Below are 21,728 nucleotides of genomic sequence, written 5' to 3' on the forward strand. Positions count from 1 at the left end.
CAAAGCACAGTGTGAGGGCAATGAAAAAAGAACCCAGTAAACTTTGGGACCTGGCACCCAATGAAGACAAAGATTGTCTTACTCCTAGCGCCTCCTCAGTGCTGAGCAGTGCGGAAGGAGGGAAGTCACCAGGGGCCAGGCGGAGGAGATCTCCTGGGGCCCGAGGAGACTCAGAGAAAGGCGTCGGTGTGTTCTGAGCTCACCTGGCAACCAGGCTCTGTGGAGGAGCAACGCTTCTGTATCATATTCAGACCAAAAGTGGTGTGAGGCAGTCAGTAAGACACAGGTTCAAATCCTGACTCTTCTGTCCTTTCAATTTGAGGGGTAGGATTCTTTGACGATGGATTCTTCGACTAGGGATTCTTCATTCAGTTTGACTATAACCATAAACTGAGGACAAAATACTACTCTGGGAGCATTCAAAAGGATGGTGCCTAGTGAATGCCTCCCATACCGCTAAAGCTCAGTAAACAGTAGCTACTTATAGCTCCCCTACAGTGCACACAGATAACTGAACAATACATTCTGGGTTCCGACTGTTTTGGAAACTTCTGGTTCCAGCAGGGAGTCTAGCCTCTGGGTTAAAGGACATCCTGAGCCTGTCACCTTTGGGGTGGGGTGGAAGGACACCAGGACACCGTTCGCCTTGCCTCCACCTCGTTGGCAGCCCGTTCTGGAAGGGAGCAGATTTGCACCATTGCCTAGTAACACCTCTGGGAATCCAGGAAGTGACAAGTTTGGAAGCTGGACAAGAAAGGAAAGGCGGGGTCTGTTATTTTGAATTCAAGCTGACATGGGCCAAGTGGGTCTGTACCTAGGTATAAATACTGGAGCTCAGGTAGTTTTTAAAAATGTAATGTAGTCACGAGATTCAAAATTCAGAGTACACAGCAGGGTAAAGACGGAAAGATCTCCCTCGCATCCCTGTTTTCTTATTTCTCATCACCTTCTCCTCTCCCCGGGAATGGCCAAGTTACTGCCTTCCTGAGAGTCCTCCTGTTAAGTCCTTGTGTTCTAGTTGTACGTGGAAATGTCTTGTTGGTGGCACAGCATTTCAGAAGCCTAAAGAAGTTAGATTGTTCCCAATCTTTGCTTTTATGATGTTGCAGTGAGTTGCCTTGGACAGGTATCATCTCTGCGATGAACCGGTAGGATATATTCCTAGAAAGGGAATTTCTGGGTCAAAGGCATGTGTTTTTGCAGTTTTTTAAAAATGATTTTTGTCCTGGCTGGTGTAGTTCAGTGGATTGAGCATGGGCTGCAAACCAAAGCATCACAGGTTCGATTCCCAGTCAGGGCACATGCCTGGGTTGCAGGCCATGGCCCCCAGCAACCGCACATTGGTGTTTCTCTCTCTCCTTCTCCCTCCCTTCCCTCTCTAAAAATTAATAAATAAAATCTTTAAAAAATGATTTTTATTTACTTATTTTGAGAGAGAAGGGAAAGGGGGAAGAGAGAGAGAGAGAGAGAGAGAGAGAGAAACACATCAATCACACCACCTGGAGACCTGGCCCATAACCCAGGTGTGTGTCCTGAATGGGAGGCAGACCAGCAACCTTTCGGTCTGCAGGACTGTGCTCAGTGCGCTGAGCCACACCAGCCAGAGCTGCTTTTGTACATTTTCATAGGTACTCTTTGGGCTAAATTGCCCCCGACAGGGTTGTAACCATGTAAGCCGCAAGAGGCTGTATCTATTTAAACTATAGGGACTTCTCCTCACACCCTTACCCAGGAAAAGTGTTTCCAAACTTCTGGGTCTCAGGTTGGCGGGGAAAAATAGGTAGCTCAAAGTCGGGATTTTTTTGTTTGCTTGTTTTTTGTTTTTGTTTTTTTTAAGAGTTTACTTATTTTTGCTCTAGCTGGCATAGCTCAGTGGGTTGAGCACAGGCTGCAGAACCAAAGCATCGCAGGTTCGATTCCCAGTCAGGGCACATGCCTGGGTTGCAGGCCATGGCCCCCAGCAACCGCACATTGATGTCTCTCTCTCTCTCTCTCTTTCTCCTTCCTTTCCCTCTCTAAAAATAAATAAATAAAAAATCTTTTTTTTAATGTATACCTAACTCAATTGTTTTTGTTTTTGTGTTTTTAAGATTTTATTTATTTATTTTTAGGGAGGGAAGGGGGGGGAGAGAGAGAGAGAGAGAAACATCAATGTGCGGTTGCTGGGGGTTATGGCCTGCAACCCAAGCATGTACCCTGACTGGGAATCGAACCTGGGACACTTTGGTTCCCAGCCCGCGCTCAATCCACTGAGCTACGCCAGCCAGGGCTAATAAATAAAAAATCTTTAAAAAAAAGAGTTTACTTATTTTTAGAGAGCAGGGAGAGAGAAAGGAGAGAAACGTGGAACATCCCTGTGAGAAACACCAACAGGGCACCTTGCCCGTGCCCGTGCCCGTGCCCGCGGGGGGACGGAATCCACAGCCTGGGCACGTGTCCTGACAGCGTTTGACTGGGGGTCCAACCGGTGGCCCTCCGTTTTGCGGGACAACACCCAGCCCACTGAGCCACAGCAGCCAGGGCCCTAAGTAGTTTTAATCTGGGCTTGTTTTATGAAGCTCCTCCAGGCCACCCCTCACTTTGCCCCTTCTCTGATTCTGGCACTCAGCGGACCTGCTGCAGCCCCCCATCAGGACGCCCAGCTCCGGCTCCGGTGCGGGGTTTCAGGTTGGTTAGCTCCCCTGCGACCAGCAGGGTCCCTCGCCGCTGCTCCCAGAAACCTGCAGCCAGGCACCTGTCCCCTCTTCCTGCCCACACCCCGCTCCTGCTCGCTGGCAGTCGCCTACCTGTTCATTCTGTGGTTTAGCCGACTCCCAGCTTTATTCGGAGAATTTTCATTTTTGTTTCCCGTACTTTTGGGGACAATTTCTGAAGGTAACAACAGGGAAAAAGATGACCCTTTTGTCGACGAACTGACAATCCTAAAACAGAGAGGCCGGCAGTCTGTGGCCACACCGCCTTGAACGTGCCCGATCCTGTCCGATCTCGGAAGCTAAGCAGGGTCAGGCCCGGTGAGTGCTCGGATGGGAGACGAAGAGGCAGGCACCGTTACCCACCCACTTCACAGAGGTAAACGCCGAGACTTAGGCTGGTCACCCCTGCGAGAAAGTGATCCCGTGGTCCTGGTGGTTCCAGCTGTTAACTAAGTCATTTTCCTCCTGACCTGAGGCAAATCAGTTCTCTCGGGTCTTAGCTCGCTTAGCTATGAGACAAAGACACTGTGACTTTTCAAAGATCTCAGGAGCATCCCGAGGACCCTCTGACGCTGGCAAGGAAGGGAAGGACAGAGGGGAGCAAGAGGTGACGGTGAGGGTGTTCCACCAGAGCGACCTCAGCTTCTTGCTGGTATTGGCATTGTTTATTTATGTCTGAGATTAATTTTGTTAAGAGGGGAATTGACGGGGAAAAGAAAACAGAAAAAGAGGCCCTGTCTGGAGTAGCTCAGTGGATTGAGGCGGGCTGAGAATCAAAGCATCACAGGTTCGATTCCCAGTCAGGGTACATGCCTGGGTTACAGGCCACGGCCCCCAGCAACCGCACATTGATGTTTCTCTCCCTCTCTCTCTTTTTCCCTCCCTTCTCTAAAAATAAATAAATACAATCTTTAAAAAAAAAGAAAAAAGAAAAGGGAAAGGAAAGTCATTGTACTATCTCAGATGTTCCAAACGCGTGGCCCATAGGCTGAAAGTGGCCTGACCACATATTTCATTTAATCCACAAAGTATGTAGTTTTTAAAAAACTTTTTATTGATTGATTTTATGTATTTATTTTTAAAGATGTATTTATTTATTTTTAGAGGGGAAGGGAGGGAGAAAGAGAGAGAAACGTCAATGAGTGCTTGCCACTTGCACGCCCCCACTGGGGACCTGGCCCCCAGGCATGTGCCCTGACTGGGAATTGAACCCGTGACTGTTTGGTTCAAAGGTCAGAGCTCAATCCACTAAGCCACACCAGCCAAGGCCATTTATTGATTTTATTTTATTTATTTATTTTAAAGATTTTATTTATATATTTTTAGAGGGAGAGAGGGAGAGAAACATCAGCATCTGGTTGCCTCTCATGCACCCCCTACTGGGGACTTGGCCTGCAACCCAGGCATGTGCCCTGACTGGGAATCGAACTGTTGACCCTTTGATTCTTGGGCTGCACTCAAACCTGTGAGCCACACCAGCCAGGGCATAATATACTCATATTTTCAGACCATGATATATGCACCTAGGTTTTAGAGGAGGAACATAGGAAAGAAAAATTTGAAGCAAAAAATGTGGTAAAATATTTAATAACATAAATAACATAATATTTCACCAATGTAAATGTAAACAGAACTCAACAGCAGCATTAACAACCATCATTCCTCCCAAATTGGGGGTGTGTGTGTGTGTCTTATAGTCAGAAAAATATGGTATATATTTTTTTTACAAAGTATGTTTTTAAAATGTTTAATTATTGCCAACTTTTAAAAATCCAGAGATTTTCTCTCGGCCTTAACACCATCTTCTTAGAAACCTCGGCGCCATGAGAGCCACGTGGCGGAAGAGGCGAATGCGCAGGCCGAAGCGCAAAGGAAAAAAGATGAGGCGGAGGTCCGAGTAAACTGCTAGCGCACGTACCCATGGAAACCACGGGAGCAGAAATAAGGGAAGCCCGAGGCCAGGGACACTGGCACAAACGGTTCGACTGCATGCCTGCTGTCGAGAACTTGCCGATGGATGTAGAACATACAGTCTGAACTCCGCGACCACCTTTTGAGAGACTCATGCTTGCTCTTACAGCAACAGTCCCTTTTGGTCCTTTGCCCTGGACCTGCGACATTCTGGACTGGTTCTGTTATCATCTGTGGCTGAGTGTGTACAATAAATCATCTCTTCTTAGCTGAAAAAAAAATAAATAAAAATAAAAATCCAGAGATTTCACATAAAGATGTGTCTCTTTGCCTTCACTTTGGAAAAAAAAAAATCAAAGCTCTGGCAACACAGGGTTCTTAAATCACAGAGGTAGAACAAGCCCCAGATCCAGAAACCAGGCCTCACAGGGCTCCCGAGGCCCCGAGGCCCCCTCCAGTGACACCCTGCCCCAAGGCAAGGGAATCACTCAGGGCTTCCAACAGCCCAGGCCAGCTCGGCCCATTTTTGTACTTTACACAAAGGGAAGCACACTGCCTGTGCTACTTTGTATCTTGTGTCTTCCACCTGGCCTTCTGTGTACAGGCTGCACGCAGGTCACAGGTCACGTGGGTTTCGTTGCTCTCCCGAGTTCTCTCGTGTCAAAACCTCACAACATACACATTTGCCCATTGACAGGCACCTGTATTGTTTCCAGATTTTGGCTCTTATGAATCTGGTGGCTATGCACATGCTAGCTCACACTCATCACACACACAGGCTGGGGCGAAAGCAGATTTACAGTTTGAGTACGAGGTTTATTCTTGTATTTTTATTCATTTATTTTTTAATTGACTTGAGAGAGAGAGAAAGAAAAAAAAAACATCAATTTGTTGTTCCGCTTATTTATGCGTTCATTGGTTGATTCTTGTGTGTGACCCGTTCAGGGACTGAAGCTGTGATCTTGGTACATTGGGACGATGCTCTAACCAACTGAGCTCTCTGGCCAGGGCCAATTCTTTTTTTTTAAAATATTTAATTTATTTTTTTAGAGACAGGAAGGGAGGGAGAAGAGAGAGAGAGAGAAACATCAGTGTGTGGTTGCTTCTCATGTGGCCCCCACTGGGGACCTGGCCCGCAACCCAGGCATGTGCCCTGACTGGGAATAGAACCTGTGATGCTTTGGTTCGCAGCCCGCACTCAACCCACTGAGCTACACCAGCCAGGGCACAATTCCTGTATTATGATTTACTCCTTATTGTATTACTCTCTGGAGGAACGGCTGGAATCCCACTTTCACCCCACCCTGTGTTGGTGCACAGGGCGATGCGTGGCCGATGGGGCTGCAGCCTGGGGCAGAGTTGCTGGGTGATCTCAGAGTCAGTCAGCGTGCTGTTCAGTGTTGGAGCCAGAGGCGCCCGTTTTCCAGAGCAGTTGTACCAGCTTACCTTCCGTACCTGTCGTGAAGTCCCCCTGAACTGCACTGGCTTGCTTTACTCATAGCGATTACCCGACGGGGCCCAGAAGGCATGGGGGTCGGTGACTCCCAGACAAGATAGCTTCAACGTGTCCTTGGAACTCCTGGCCCTTCTGTCCTTTTCTGAAATGAGTGAAGAATGAATGGCTGCTTTCTAGGGCACCTGCTTTTCCTTCTTCCTTTGTAATTCTTGACTGGGAATCCCTTCTTTCAATATTCATGTATCCCTCCAAGCTGAGACCTGGAGGTTGAGAATGAATGAGTTAGCCAGACATGGAGGCTGTGGGGCCGGGAGGGCTAGAGAATGTTCCAGGCTGAGGTGGAGCAAGGTCACATTTAAGTTCTCTGGAGGCCAAAGGGAAAAAAGAAGAGGAAAACTTGGCAGCATTACCTGTCTAGGCGATTTGGGGAAGGGCTGCTGGTCTGACCCAGAGGGTCCTAGGGAGCTCTGGCCACTCCCTAGAGGAAGTACCCCCGTCCACTCAGTGCCTGGAAGGGCCCTAGAGAAGCGAAGGGAGCCACTACCAGAGGCAGATCTCGATTGGAGGGTGGGTGCAAAGGGGTGAGGCGGGGGGAGGGGAGGGAGGTGTGTGTCCCACTGTCTTGTAAATATCCCCCCAGTCACGGCAGCTCCGGGGCGGATTTAAAGCTCCCGCACCTGGGGCGGTCTCATTTCGCCCAGCTCCTTCCAGCCGTGCAACTTCCTCCCGGGCAGATCCTCTGACTTTTGGCCCAGCATGGCTCCCAAACGCCCGTCCTCCTCGCTCCCACCCCTAGCGAAGAAACCGAGACCCTCCCCTGCCCCGAAGCCGGAGAAGAAGCCGACCGCTCTGAGCTCGCCGAGGGAAGGTAAGTCCCCACACCACGTTTTCTTGGAGATTGAAGGGGTTTGCAAAGACGGACTCCTAAGTGTCTTTAAAAAAATTTTTTTTTAAAAATTTTGCCTAGTCTTTTTTTGAGAGTTTTGAGATGGGACCCCAAACTGCCCGGACGGGTTTTAAGCACAGCGTGAGTGGATTAGGTTTATTTGAAGAAAAAAGAAAAAACAAAGAGGGAAAACTGGGAGACCCCGGAGCACGTGGGAGCTCATCCCTGCCCCCACCCCAACACCTCCACCGAGCCTGTCTCCCAGCCCCCAAGGACCCCTTTTGGGTTCCCTGTCTCGGTCTGTGGCGCCATTGGCCAGCCTGAGGCTGGGGAGACACGTGTGACCCCTTGCCTCTCTTTCACGGTCCCACATCCTGTCAGATCCCTCAGTCGTGGTGGTCCTGGCCCCTCAGCCTCTCATCCCTCCACCTCTCTTTCCGGCTGCCTCTGCGGGCCCACACTCCTGGTCACCACCTCCTCCTCCTCCTCCTGCGGCTGCTTCCAGCTTCCTCCTCCTCCCATCCATCCTGAGCAAAGCCCTTCACGTGACTCATTGGCTTAAAATCCTTCCACTTCCTCGCTGTCCCATTGCCCTCAGGTAAAGACTGAGATTTCCTGGGCTCTGCCTACCTGGTCCCTGCTGACCTCTCCAAGTTCACGCTCTCGCCAGCAGCACCTTTTACAACTCTTGGGGCTCTATTCCCTCATCTGGGGCCATCCACTGTTCACCTGGGGCCATGGATAAGAGAACGTCCACTTGCTCTCTCCCTGATCCCTCTCCTCTTTTTACCTGTGCGTGCGTCCTCGGACTCCAGCTCTCTGCTGAAAAGTCACTTCCTACTTGCACGCGTGCACATTCCCTTGAGCTGCTGGCCGTTAGCAGCTCCCTGGTGCCGCAGCAGCGCCCAGAGTGACCCCAGAGCAGCCCTTACTAAACATGACTTTGTACTTGTCTGCTCCTCCCCCCATTGACCCTTAACTTGGAGGTGAGGGCTTCCCTTTGCAGATCAGCTTCGAGCTGGGCACAAAGTGGACTGTTCTGGTGATTAGGGCTCCCTGCTAGAGTGGCCATGTGCTGGGGCCTTCGTGAGGGTTGGGTTTGGATAAGTGCCAGGCCGGAGGACAGTGCCCTAAGGAAAAGGTGATGGCAGGCGGGCTGGCTGGCTCAGTGGGGAGGGGCTGGGGGTCCGGGGGTCTTCCTAATTTGCAGACTTGGCTCAGGCGGAAGAAGCAATGGGTCCTCACGTCAGTGCCCCCAGGGATATGCTGGGTGGCATGGCGGGTTTGACCCCACAGAGCCTTGGTCCAGGGGGCTGCATGGTCCTGCCCCACTGATGGCACCACTGGGGTAAAACCCCAACTCGGCTCTGACTGTGTGACCTTGCTGGGCAAGTGACATAACCTGTGTTTTTTTTTTCCCTCTTCTGTAAAATGGGCTCGACAGTACCTATCTCTGAGGCTTCGATAGAAGTAAAACACTTAAGGCAGTGACTGGCACGTCGTCTGTGTTCTTGAGGTGGGCAGTAAACTCGTTCCCACCTGTGAGCAGCAAAACGTGGATGAATCTTCCTGGTCTCCTTCCATTTAGCTTCCTGGAAGGATGAACGGGAGAAGTGGCTTGTGCAAACCCAGGTAACAGCTCCTGCCGTTCACGGGGCACTGCTCTGCGAGACACCGTGCTGAGCGCCCCTCTCCCCCCAGCCCTCACAGCAGCAGCAGCAGCGTGCTGTGGACAGTGAGCCCATCTACAGAACAGAAGGAGGCGGCTGGCCGAGCTGGGGTGTGTGTGTGTGTGTGCTGAAGGCCGTCATCCTAGCTAAGATTTCCTGGCCATCCCAGGACACGGCTGCCCTGCAGGCAGCACCGGCCTCTCTCTCATCCATTAGCTAAGCTGTGGGCTTCTCCTCCTCCAGAAGGACGCTGGGGAGGAGAGGAGAGAGGGACGAATCCTGAGCGAGGTAAGAGGCCAAGGAGAGACCTCAGCAGATACCGGCACCGTGGGCGAATTCTCCCTTGGTGTGTCGGTGCCACTCCCTTGTTTGCCGAAACCCTCGCCCTTTTGCTTTCTCTTTCTCTTCCACTTCCTAGTGTGTGCTTGCTGCCTGCATTCGTCTGGAGTGCTGTGGGAAAGGTCGGGAAGAGGAGGAGCAGGACAGCCCTCGGGGCTGGGGTTGTGGGCGGGCGCCCTGGAGCCTCTGCGGACGGCTGGGAAACTCAGGCAGGCCAGGCACTTAAGGGATGCTGTGGGTTCACGAAGCAGCAGCCCTCAGCACAGTGTTTTCCAGAATCTTTTACCACGTAGGTGCGTCATGAAGTAACTTTAGTGGAGTGTACCCTGCATTTAAAGAAAATGGAAGGCGAAGGGTCACATCACACTTGTGAGGGCAGAGCGTTGTTTTGTGCGTGCAGTGAGCTGGATCCTGTTACCAACTGTAACTACACTGCAGGTCCTCTTAAAAAACGGGAAAATCTGTCTTAGGCGAGGGCCTTCGCTGTCCATTCACCTGGATTAGAATCTTGGCTCTGCCACTTGTATTAAAAAAATTAAGTCTAAGTTTATCTGTGAAATGAGGATATTAATGCCCACCTCGTATTTCATGAGGACTGAAGGAGAAGGTGTTTGTGCTTATCCCAGCCTGTGGCCCACGGTCCCGGCTTCAGCAGTGCCTGGAACCTGGTGTTTTTCCCCAACTCTGTTCGGTGACATCTCGGTGCTAGCAGGAAACTGGTCGTGGTGACAGTATTTCTACATCGCTGAAATCAGCAAATGCTACCCATCAGGGTTTTTGGTGTGTTTTTTTTTTCCCTCTTCTGGGAGCCGGTTGTCAAACATATACTAACAATTCTTCCTTTAAGCCTGTGCAGTTGGGATAGGTATGGATTGAGCTGGACTCAATAGAGAATCAGGTTTGGAGGGGGGAGGATTAGGTGAAATTCTGTTTATTTTTGCGGGGAGTCCCAAGAAGGTGCTTGTATTCTGTACTCGTGGACTGGATGCGAATTATTTAGCATTTATCGATCACTCCCCGTGGACCGTTTTTGAACAATAAAGGCACTGAATTGTGGTTGCTGGAGGGGAAGTTATCCTGTATCCAACTCTGGTTACACACACCCAGGGAAGCTTTTTGCGGTCCATGTCTTGGGGCCTTGGAGTCAGTAGAGTGGAGTACCTTGCAGTACCTGGAAAGCGGTATTTGTATTTAAACAAGTGCCTTGGCCTTATCTAATGGTTGGAGACTTGGTCTCCAGAAGCAGGCCTATCATCTCTTACAGGGCAAAATGAATCTAACGCCTTTCTACTCTCTGGTCAGCTGCGTTGCGAATGCTGCGCATTCGCTCTAGGTAGGGTTTCTTGAAAGCGTTAGGCACTGGGTTGGGCCAAAAGGACCGGCCTCCCCAACTTCAGAGGACTTCCACTTCAGTTCGGCCTTTTCTTACATTTTATAATTTTGCACTTGTCAGCCCTTTCCGCATTTTATAACTTTATAACATAAATAGTAGAGAGAGGGGAAAGGTGACTTGCCCAGGGGCACACAGCCTACCGGGCAGAACTTGGACTGAAAGCCAGAAAAAGGCCCTGTGAATGGACTAGACAGCTTCAGGCTTTGCAAACAAGCCCGAGTGAGTTGGGTTAGCGACTTCCCCATCTGGAAAATAGGATGGAAGTGTCGCCTTCCTCTCCCCTCTAAGAGGGATGCCCCAGCAGTGTCCCAGGAGGGGGAGAGTGAATCTATTTCTGGGTTCCAGTGTTACTTAGGAAGTATGCACTTACAGGGGGCTGAGAACACCCCTCTCTCCCAGAGAGGAGGGGAGCAGCTCCGACACCACGTGATGCGCCCGCTGGGGGGCCTGCGCGCGGCCCGGAGAGGCCCCGCCTCTCCGACCGCCGCGCGCCGTAGCGCGCAAATGTCCCGGGTCGGGCTGGAGAAGGGGAAAGCGGGGGAGGGGGAACGCGGCGCGGGGGGCGGCCCCGTACGTCGTCGCGTTCCTTCCTCCCGCCTCTTCGCCAGGCCCTGTGTCTCCTCGCCGAGGCTCCGCCCCCTCGTCCCGGGGCTCCAGCCAATGGCCAGGCGGCGCGAGCCTCTCCGGCCTGGGGCGGGGCTTGAGCGCGGGGCCTGGCGCGCCTGCGCCCTACCGCCCGCCCCTAGCCGAGAGGAGGAGGTGGAGGAGGAGGCGGCTCAGGGAGAACGAGCAGCGAGCTGGAGCGGGGAGCGTGAGTGAAGGAGCCCAGCCGCTTGCCTGCCCGCCGCCGCCTCCCCTTCGTAAGCAGGAGCCCCGGGCCGGGGCCCGGCACGTTGCCCCAGCCCCTCCCTCCTCGTCAGGCCGCCAGGGCAGCGCGCGCGAGTCAGGGGGAGGGAGAGCGAGCGGGCGCCGGGAGGAGGCGGCCGGACCGAGCGAGCGCCCGCGCGTGTGGCGTGAGGGGAAGCCGCTGCCCGCCCCCTTCGCCTTCCCATCTCTCCTCTCCCCCTCCCCGCTCCCCCCCCCGACCGCGGAGCAGCACCATGTCGGCGCCGGCGGCCAAAGTCAGTAAAAAGGAGCTCAACTCCAACCACGACGGGGCCGACGAGACCTCAGGTGAGGAGCAGGCGAGGCGGGGGCCGGCCCGCGCCGCCATCTTCGCCGCCCGCCCGGCCCGCAGGCCGCCGGCGGGGCCCGCGGCGCGCCGGGGGCGCCGGGCGGACGGGCCGGCGCGCGGCTCGGCGCCCTTTTTTGTGCGCGCGGGGCCGGGGCCGGGCTGGCGCCGCGGCGGCGGACGGCGCTGCGAGGCGGGGGCGCTGCGGCCTGTTCGGCGCGGGCGGAGGAGACCCCCCCTTCCTCTCCCCCCTCCCTCGCTCTCCTCCCCCTCCCTCCCTCCCGAGAAGCCTCTCTTTATTGTGCTCCGCCATGATGCCTCGCTCCCATCAGCCGCCGCCGCCGCCACATGGTGCGGCCGGACGCGGCCCCGCGCCGGGGCCTCCACGCGGCTCCCCCTTCGCGCCCGGCCCGCGGGCGGCACCCCCGCGTCCCCACCCGGAGGCCGGCCCCCGCGCGCCCCTCTGCCCGGAGCTGGGTCAGGGTGGGGGCGCGGGGGAGCACGCGGCCGGCGGCGCGTTGGGCCCGGGCCGCCCCGGAGGATGCTCGGGTCGGCCCCGGGCGCTCCCCACGTGGGGCGGCCGCCCCGTCGCGGCCGGGCGCCGAGCGAGCTGGCCGGGGCCTCCGAGGGTCTTGACCACGATGGCTCTTGGGAAATTCCCTGCCTTTTCCGTTAAGGCTTTCTCGGCAGGGGGGCTGCAAGCCCCGGGATGGTTACCGGAAATGGGCCGCGCGTTCGGGCCCCCTCACGCCCACTTGGCGTGTGGGTTCCGCCGCCTTTACACACCGGACAAAAGGGCCCCTTTTCCAAGCACACCTCTTTTTTCCTCTCCCTCCTGGGGCTGCTCGTTTTCCCGCTGCATGGTGGGCTCCCTGTAAGTGTGCCCCGAGATGTTGGGCCGCGTCTGCGATCAACCCGCCTGAAATTGGGGCTGGAGGGGTGAGGAAGGTGCGATCCCAGTCTCGGGGTTCGCATTCTCACGGGGGAAAGTTGAGTGCGGGCGATGGGAGGGTGGCTGTGCCGCCCTTGCCTGTCTTTGTAGGCGTGTCTGGTGTTTTCATCGTCGGTGCTGGGGCTTGTGTGCAGCTTTCCCTAAAGCGGGATCCTTCCACTGAGATCCGTGGTGTCCTGATTTCTGTTCGTGTCGTGGGTTACTTGCTCTGCTTAGCAGCTGGTCCTAGTGTGTCGCGGGTGTGCAGTGTGATGAGCAGCGAGTTTGTAAAGTTCGTTCTGTGTCTTCCACAATAGAATGTTTAACAATCTGTCCCTTTTTTTTTTGTAATGTAACTTGTTCAGAAGTGCTAGAAACATTGTAAATAGCCTAGCAGATAGCGTGGTTTGTGGATAGCCTTTGAAGTAAAAAGTAATTTGTCAACTACTTGCATGAACACGTGGAGGGCTTGCCTTGTAGGCAGATGCTGTTTTCGCAAACAACTTGGTTGATACAGCTCGTGCAAGACGGTGTTAACCTCGGGAGAGCTAGTTCAGCGTATCTTCTAGTATTCAGTTTATGTACCTTTTTCTTGCAGAAAAAGAACAGCAAGAAGCAATTGAACATATTGATGAAGTACAAAATGAAATAGACAGGTAAGGTTTTTTGTTCACTTACTTTCCAGAAGTTTTCTGAAACGCAGCCTAAGGTCTGGTGATTTTTGAAAGTATGGTCAAATCTGTATCCACTGGCTAAGTGTAGATAGTTACAACTTAGTGGGAAATAAGAAGATTCCGTGATAATTCTCTGTAAAATATTTGTAGTCATCAAAAAGCTTTTGATGACAGCACACTGACATTGTGAAGATTGGGTTTGCTTTTTAAAGGCTACAAACTTTCTCTGTGTGGCAGTGCTCTGACCTCTGACAGTTCAGTACTCGGGCATCAGTGTTGCTACCTTACCTTATAACTTTGTTACAAGCACTCTTTCATTCCCCTTGATCTGGAGGGAGACAATTGAAGTTAGCCGGTTTTAGAGTACTTGAAGTAAATATACAATGTTACCAAAATGCCTAGCTCAGGCACTTAGTTTAAGAACTGCCAATTATTGAGTGCCTAAGGCAGATCAAATTGCCATCTTAGTTTTGACTTGAGTTTATAGGTAGAAAACGCAAGATGATTTGGTTATTTATTATAAGTAGGTATTTTGTGCTGTCATAAAGCTAACAAATATTTTGTAGCTTCAACAATTTCTGTGTTTATTAAATACCATCGTTGTCAACATGTCTTTTCATTTGCTTCAGACTTAATGAACAAGCCAGTGAGGAGATTTTGAAAGTAGAACAGAAATATAACAAACTCCGCCAACCATTTTTTCAGAAGAGGTCAGAATTGATCGCCAAAATCCCAAATTTTTGGGTAACAACATTTGTCAACCATCCACAAGGTATGTCATGGCAGAGCATTCATTATTCGAGTGCAGGGTGTCCGCTTGTTGGGTATAGTGAGGACTTGGTCCCACACGTTGGTTGTATACAGAGGTTGAAACACTCAGCGAGGAGAGGCTTGTAATTAATGTTTTCTGTCTACTTAGAAGCGTGTATTCTAAGGGAGGATTTCTTTTAGGTTCCTGATAAAAGGGCAGCGATAGCCCAAACACTCTGAGCCATTTGGTTGGTAGTTAATAATGGATTTATGGAAGCAAAGATGCTCACGAAATTTGGAGATGTTTGCAGTGCTTTAACAAACACCTCAGTTGCTTTTCAATGCTTGTCTAATACTCCTCTGACCTGTAATTTGCTGGTCTAGTGTCTGCACTGCTTGGGGAGGAGGATGAGGAGGCGCTGCATTATTTGACAAGAGTCGAAGTGACAGAGTTTGAAGATATTAAATCAGGTTACAGAATAGATTTTGTAAGTATCGCAACTTCCGTTTGCCACTGTGGAAATTAACTTGAACCTCGGTTAGTAGAGCTGTTTGTATTGGTTTTTAATCCTCTCATCATTTATTACAGTATTTTGATGAAAATCCTTACTTCGAAAATAAAGTTCTCTCCAAAGAATTTCATCTGAATGAGAGTGGCGATCCATCTTCGAAGTCCACTGAAATCAAATGGAAATCTGGAAAGGTATTTGAAGAATTGTCAGGCAGAAATATTTGTGTATTTGGTTTAGTTGTTGATTCATTTATCAATATTTGGTGCGCTGATAATGTGTTATGCAAATCCTTAAAATATTTTTGAAAAAATTTTAAGTCAAATGTAAAACTTCGGATTTCTCATAAACCACAGTCCGAGTGTTTAAAGAAAGAGACTGGGGTGTTTGGTTTCTTAATTGGTGACCTAGCTCTTCAAATGGCAGGCCACATCCCAAAATCCATTTATGCCTGCATTTAATTAGTAAATACGTTTTATTTTTTTGAGATGTATGTATAATTCATAGTTCATTTTTTATTATATTTTTCCATTATTGTTTATCTCCCCATACCCTCTTTCACCTCCTCCACCTCCCGTGCCCCCAGAAAATATTTAAGTTACACTGTTAGACTGGTTGTGGAACTAATTTTCTGAAAAAGCCAAATTTAGCTGGTATCTTTTCAGGAAAAGCTAGTCATACAAATTCAACAATGGACTTCGTAGACCTAGAATTCCCTTTATATTGTAATTGTGGATTAGAACAATAGTGTTGATAATATACTGATGTTCATTTTTTGTTCTCCTTTGGGTTAAAAATCTTACTGTTTAAATTATAGGGTACATAGGTCTTGTAGAGAGCCTGTATCAAAAGTTCTTTCATCTTCATTTAGGATTTGACGAAACGTTCAAGTCAAACGCAGAATAAAGCCAGCAGGAAGAGGCAGCATGAGGAACCAGAGAGCTTTTTTACCTGGTTTACTGACCATTCTGATGCAGGTGCAGACGAGTTAGGGGAAGTCATCAAAGATGATATTTGGCCAAATCCGTTACAGTACTACTTGGTGAGTTGACAATATTTTTTTCAAGGTTGCGCTTGTCTCACTTGTTTGAAAATGAGTTTTCAATACAACTCTGGTTTTTTTAAGGTCCCTGATATGGATGACGAAGAAGGGGAAGGAGAAGAAGATGATGATGATGATGAAGAGGAAGAAGGGTTGGAAGATATTGATGAAGAAGGGGATGAGGATGAAGGTGAAGAAGATGAAGATGATGATGAGGGGGAGGAAGGAGAGGTAAAAGAAAATTTGGATAAGTCCAAAAAGATAATCTTTGAAGAATTTATTCATGCTGTTATTTTGGAAGATATGTATATGTAGATAGATAGATAGGTAATATTGTAAGATGAAACTGACTCAGCTAATTATGGGAGAAGGTAGAAAAGATAAACCATTTTGTTGTCCCAAGGTTGAAAGAAATTTTGACGAGCTAACTGTATCTGATTTCTTTAGCTCTGCTTTTGTGGTTAGTGTTTTGTGACTGCTCAACCCTGTCCTTCCCTTACCAGTACTTACTGTCTGACTTACTGTCTGAAGCGATAGGGCAAGTGCAGCTGGACAAATTCTGAGAAATCTGCCAAGCGCCGAGCTAGCGTGGGTCTGGAATGACGTGCCTGGCCAGGGAGCCGGGGCTGAGGCGCGGGCTGTGATGGCCGGGTTCATGCAGGGAGACGCCGTCGTGGCGTTCCCGTGTGTGGGGTCCCAGTCCCGTGAGTGCTGGGGAATGGCTCCAGAGTTAACCCTGAAGATTGACTGCCGCTTTTTTTCCCTACAGGAAGATGAAGGAGAAGATGACTAATGGAACACTGATGGATTCCAACCTTTTTTAATTTTCTCCAGTCCCTGGGAGCAAGTTGCCGTCTTTTTTTCCCCCCTCCCCCCTCTTGTGCTCAGTCTCCCTGTTTTTGAGGTCTCTTTTCTCTCCTTTACACCATGGTTCTCACCTGATTTGGGGGGGTGTACCTTGAGCAGAATACAGTGGGAAAAGAATCTCTGCCCCTTTCTGTTCCAAATTCATTTTTATCCCTTCCTATCTTGAGAAAAACTTTATGGAATCAACACCACCGTGCTCTGTGGGAAAAAAGAAAAACCTTCCGCCTCCTTAGCTCTGCTGGACGCTGGAGGGTGCTAGGCCCCTGTGTAGTCGTGCATAGAATTCTAGCTTTTTTCCTCCTTTCTCTGTATATTGGGCTCAGAGATTACACTGTGTCTCTATGTGAATATGGACAGTTAGCATTTACCAACATGTATCTGTCTACTTTCTCTTGTTTAAAAAAAGAAAAAAAAACTTTAAAAAAAAGGGGGTTATAGAAGGTCAGCAAAGGGTGGGTTTGAGATGTTTGGGTGGGTTAAGTGGGCATTTTGACAACATGGCTTCTCCTTTGGCATGTTTAATCGTGATGTTAACAGACATCCTTGCAATTGAAGATGACACTTTTAAAAAAAATAAAATTCTCTCCTAATGATGACTTGAGCCCTGCCACTCAATGGGAGAATCAGCAGAACCTTGTAGGATCTTATTCGGAATTGACATTTCTCTATTGTAATTTTGTTCCTGTTTATTTTTAAATTTTCTTTTTGTTTCACTGGAAAAGAAGATGATACTCAGTTTTAAACGTTAAAAGTGTACAAGTTGCTTTGTTACAATAAAACTAAATGTGTACACAAAGAATTTGATGCTTTTCTCTCTCTCAGTACAGATTTCAAGATTGACTTGTATAACGTATTGTCAAATTCTGTCAACCTAACCGTATTTTTTGATACTGCGTCACAGGCTGACCCCAGGGTGACGTGGACGGAGGGAAGGGACTTGAACCGATGTATTCATGTCTCCGTAGTCGGGAAACATCATGAGTACAATTTGCTATCCGTTTTTGAAAACCTTCCAATCATTTGGGATACGAGATTGCTCTCACAACTCAGTTCGGAGTATGCTGTACACTTCATTTTGTATTTCAGATTGGCATTTTTTAAAAAGGATCTGTGCTCACTCGGGTATAATAACCGTGCCTGCCACCGCCGTCAGACAGACCTGGTGCTCTAGAGCTGAGTTACTCACGGGGCTACTGCTGGCGTGTCTCGATTGGGACTCTAAAATGTGGCCGAGAAGACAGGCGCTCAGTAAGAAGTCCGAGTTGGTGGTTAAACTCAGGGCAGGACTCCTCGGTGTCCGAGTACCAGCTGTTTAGCGTGTCGCGCTCACGCGTGACCCGCCTGTCTCCGCGGGTCCGGGCGAGACGGTGGACTCCGCTGTGTCTCTAAACGCTGTCGTGCACAGACCGACATCCTGAGAAGCTACCTAATGCCTACGCTTTTTAATGCTGTAAAATATCATAGCTAAAAAATGAAATGCCACTTAACTTTTTTTCAGAGATTAATTAATGGACAGCCTGGTCAAATTCAAAGCTTTTTGGTGTATAAAACTTTATAAAATGGAACTATTCCATCAATAGGCAACGTGAAATGGAAACCTGTCTAGATGGATAGTCTGTAACTTCTGCACAGGCCTCTGTTAGTGAACACATCGCTGTGTACCGGTCAGGAATCTTGCTCCAATAAAGGAACATAAAGATTTTTTCCGACTGGGGTCCTTCTCCTTGTTTTGTAGAGAAACGTTTCTTGCTGTTGGATTTAGGCGATAAGCAAGCTTTTGTCTTATTCGTGTTCATAGCGATGGGAGCGGGGAAACCCTTAAGTGGTTTAAGCAGTAGGTACAGCACAGGTAACTTCCACATGGAAAGGTATGTATGAGACATGGATGACAGCCTGTGTTGATCTGAACTGGCAGTTCTGAGCAGAAGCCAAGTGAGCGCACATGAAGGACGCCTGGGGTTTTTGTGAACAAAGTTGCCGCCGCCTAACCAAACCTGGTTTATGTGTGCTGGTGGGCTCGTGGGACTAGGGGGTGGTAGGCCTCATGAAGTCGAGTTTTATAATGCCATCTCACGGGAATGTGGGAGCACAGGAAAAAGTCACTAAAGGTCATTTCTTTCCAGCCATTGAGGTCACCCTTCGGACCCCTGCGCCTGCTGTTCTTGCAGGGAGTGCTGCTGGGCTGTGTGGAAATGCAGTGGCGGCCCCCGTGTCCTGGAAAGTGACTCCACAGTAGCTAGTGCTCTTCGTTCCGATGGCAAGGGGAGTTCTCAGGGTGGCCCCTGGGCAAGTATGTGTTGGAAAGTGCTAGATGAATGACATCGCTCCTTGGGTACAAAGGACATTGAAGAAGAAAAGGCAAATAGCTTTTTAGTTTTCTCTGGGAAGAGGACATCTTCCCGAGCCCTGCTACGCCGAGCTTGTGAGGGGAGCTTGCATGAATTGGGGCAGAGAAGACAGTCTCCTGTAAATGTGTCTTTGCATTAATTTTAAAACCTTAAGGAGTATTCTATTTTAATTCACCCCTGCAGCTGAGGTTAACATTGGTCTCTCCAATGATGTCCTGGTTTCTAAAGATGGACTTACTCTCTGACTTTCGTAACAGGCCCTGACTGTTCTCGCCCGCCTCGGGCTCGGGAATGGAGTGTGTAAATGATGCACGGAGTGCCTGGGCGCCCCGAAGAGCCGGCAAACTGCTCTACATCCGGTCTGCACGTGGGTTAGCTGTCTGGCTATATAGGTCATTAGTGTTCGACTCTGAGTCTGGGGGACCTTTCGGGTTTCAGAGGACTCCTGGGCAGTTGTGTTCCGGTCTGACCTGGCAGTCTTCATCATTAATTCTGGGTTACGAGTGGTTTCACGGTTTCACTTGGTCCCAGGAAAAGATTTGGGTTTCCCGACTTCTCTGTTCAATGTTTCTGTGAACCCTTGGTGGCTTTTGTAAGAATGGAACTCTGATGCCAAGGGTGGAGACTCAGTTTCCTGAAGGTTAAGACGAGTTCTTTAGGAGACAATGAGTCGCCTTTCTAAACACTTAGAGAGGACATCCTATTTTGAAATCTTTCCCCAACCAGATCAGTGACCATTCCCTTTTTAGTGTTCATATGACTTACTGAAGACTCAACACATTTACTCTTGAACAGGTATGAAAGAAAGGGCTGCAGTTTTGTGATTAGAACAAGAATAGAAGGGACTTGCCCTGACTGGTGTGGCTCAGTGAATGGAGCACCCACCTGAGGACCAAAGGGTTGCTGGTTCGATTCCCCAGTCAGGGCGCCAGGTGCCTGGGTTGCAGGATGGGTCTCCAGTAGGGGGCGTGCGAGAGGCAACCACACATTGATGTTTCCTTTCTCTTCCTCTCTAAAAATAAAAATCTAAAAAAAGAAAATAGAAGGGACTTTTTATTTTGATTGTTTTAGTTTTTAAAGATTTCATTTACGTACTGTTAGAGGGGAAGGGAGAGAGGAAAACATCAATGTGTAAGAGGTTGGTCCATCAATTGGTTGCCTCACACACCCCCAGCTGGGGACCTGAGCCGCAAGTCAGGCATGTGCCCTCACTGGGCATCCAACCAGCGACCCTAAGGTTCGCAGGCTGGCACTCGATCTGCTGAGCCACACCAGCCAGGGCGGGACTTTAAAGGAGGGCGTGTGCCAACTTGATAAGTTGGTGCCATTGCACACTCATACCCAAGGAACGCCAGTCTAAATGGAGATGGGTTTGATGTCTAATGCCAAGAATAATGAGTGTAGAATGGGGAAAGTTTCTTTACATACCCTGCTAGCAAACCTAGGTTCCTTTCAGCCTGATGCTTGTACAGTTAAACAGCTAGTTAGCTGGAGAGGTGGTTTGTACTGTTCACCATCCGATGTATGTTGCATGTAAACTTCAGTTTTGCCAAGAGTTAAAATTTCATTACTTGACATCGCTGTTAAGACACACAGCATGGCTGTCTGGTCAGACTCCTACCACATTTCTCCATAGGGGCACCCAGCCTGGGGTTCATTAAAAAAAGGTGGCTAGATTCTACTTCTGAATTTTCCCTTCGGGACCAGTGAAGCAGTGAAATGCTTCTCAGTGAATTTGGAAAACATAGTTCAGCTTTCAGGCTGCAGGAGTGGATAAGGGATCCTCCGGATGGGAGATAGACCACCCTCCCGAGTGGAGGGGCTTTGCTAGTTTCCCGCTAGCCTGTGACCTGCGATCGGAAACTGAAGAATTACCTCTAAACCACGGCTGATCACATCGCGCTCAAGGCGGCCTGATGACTCCCAGCCAAAAGCCTGCTGTGGCCCTGGCTCAGCTGGCTCCGGCGTGTCCCGGTGCACGGAGGTTGTGGGTCTGATCTTTGGTCAGAGAGCGTACAAGAAACAACCACTGAATGCATAAATAAGTGGAATGACAGATATTTCCTCTCAAGAAAAAAAAAAATTAAAAAGGGCCTACTCTGTGTTCATCTTGACCACTCAGCAACTCTGATAGGTATATCCACAAACGTCCTGGCTGGAAGCACAGGCATGTCCCCAACTTGACTAAGTCACTTTGGCATTTTTGCTGATGCCCCGTGGCAGGGCAATAACCTGGGGTTGCCCACGGCGTGCCAATTTCACTTTTCCCAGCCCGCTGTGAGGGCGGTGGTCAGAGCAAAGTGGAACCCATAGGCTTCCCTCAACAAAAAGCACTGGGTGGGCAGAGGGGGTGCTTATTCCAAGTCAGCTAATAAGCCACCTTCAATATTTGACCCTTACTTCTGACCCCTGGGACATGGCTACTTACAGCGAAGCACTGGCACAAGATGCTGGTGAGCACGGGATCCCAAGAGGTGGTTCCACCAGGATTTCCTACCCAAGCAAGTCATCGCCAGGAGTCTGCGGCAGGTGGTTCGTTTCCTGAGGCAGTGACTATTTTACAGGGTATAAATGTGTCTTCACTTTTTAAAAAACACTTAAAAATGATTTATTTTTAGAGAGAGGGAAAGGGAGGGCAAAAGAGAGAGAGAGAAACATCGATCAGTTGGGGATTTAGCTGGGTAACCTGGCATGTGCCCCCTCCGGGAATTGAACCCATGGCCTTTCCGTTTCAGGGACGATGCCCAAACCACTGAACCACATCAGTTAGGGTTGGGGCTTCCCCTTAGAAGGTCTCTTCAGGACGAAGGTGGAACAGTGGCTCGGCCTGAACCAGAAAAGCTCCCGTTGGGTCAAGTGGTGGGAGCGTGAGAGTCACAGTTGGTCCATCAGTGATTTGTCATTTGCCATAACTCGGGTGAGACTTGACTTCTTTCGGAAGCATACATTTTTACAGTGGCTCTAGACAAGGACCACGATTTCGTGGGGGCGACAGGTTTGGGATTAGCCCTTTTTACACCGACGACATCTGAAAGGAAGAGACCTTTAGGGGCGGAGCCAGGTCGTAGTCGGGTTCGGAGGATGAGGA

The 21,728-nt window shown here is 49.8% G+C and overlaps 1 protein-coding gene across 2 annotated transcripts; it reads left to right on the forward strand.

Annotated features, from left to right (window-relative positions):
- The first annotated feature begins 6,796 nt into the window (after nt 1-6,796).
- Nucleotides 6,797-17,998, forward strand: SET (SET nuclear proto-oncogene). 2 transcript variants are annotated; one of them, XM_045846368.1, is made up of 9 exons: nt 11,078-11,208; nt 11,445-11,521; nt 13,049-13,106; nt 13,754-13,896; nt 14,259-14,362; nt 14,464-14,577; nt 15,255-15,425; nt 15,510-15,656; nt 16,195-17,998. In XM_045846368.1, the coding sequence occupies exons 2-9, from the start codon at nt 11,449-11,451 to the stop codon at nt 16,216-16,218; spliced, it is 834 nt and encodes a 277-aa protein (XP_045702324.1). In that variant the 5' UTR covers nt 11,078-11,208; nt 11,445-11,448; the 3' UTR covers nt 16,219-17,998. The 2 variants fall into 2 exon arrangements, with proteins under 2 accessions (XP_045702323.1, XP_045702324.1); XM_045846367.1 differs by lacking the exons at nt 11,078-11,208; nt 11,445-11,521 and adding an exon at nt 6,797-6,928.
- The last annotated feature ends 3,730 nt before the right edge of the window (nt 17,999-21,728 follow it).

This window comes from Phyllostomus hastatus, unplaced genomic scaffold, assembly GCF_019186645.2.
Source record: "Phyllostomus hastatus isolate PE091 unplaced genomic scaffold, TTU_PhHast_1.1 phas_contig_495, whole genome shotgun sequence".
Classification (NCBI taxonomy): Eukaryota; Metazoa; Chordata; class Mammalia; order Chiroptera; family Phyllostomidae; genus Phyllostomus; species Phyllostomus hastatus.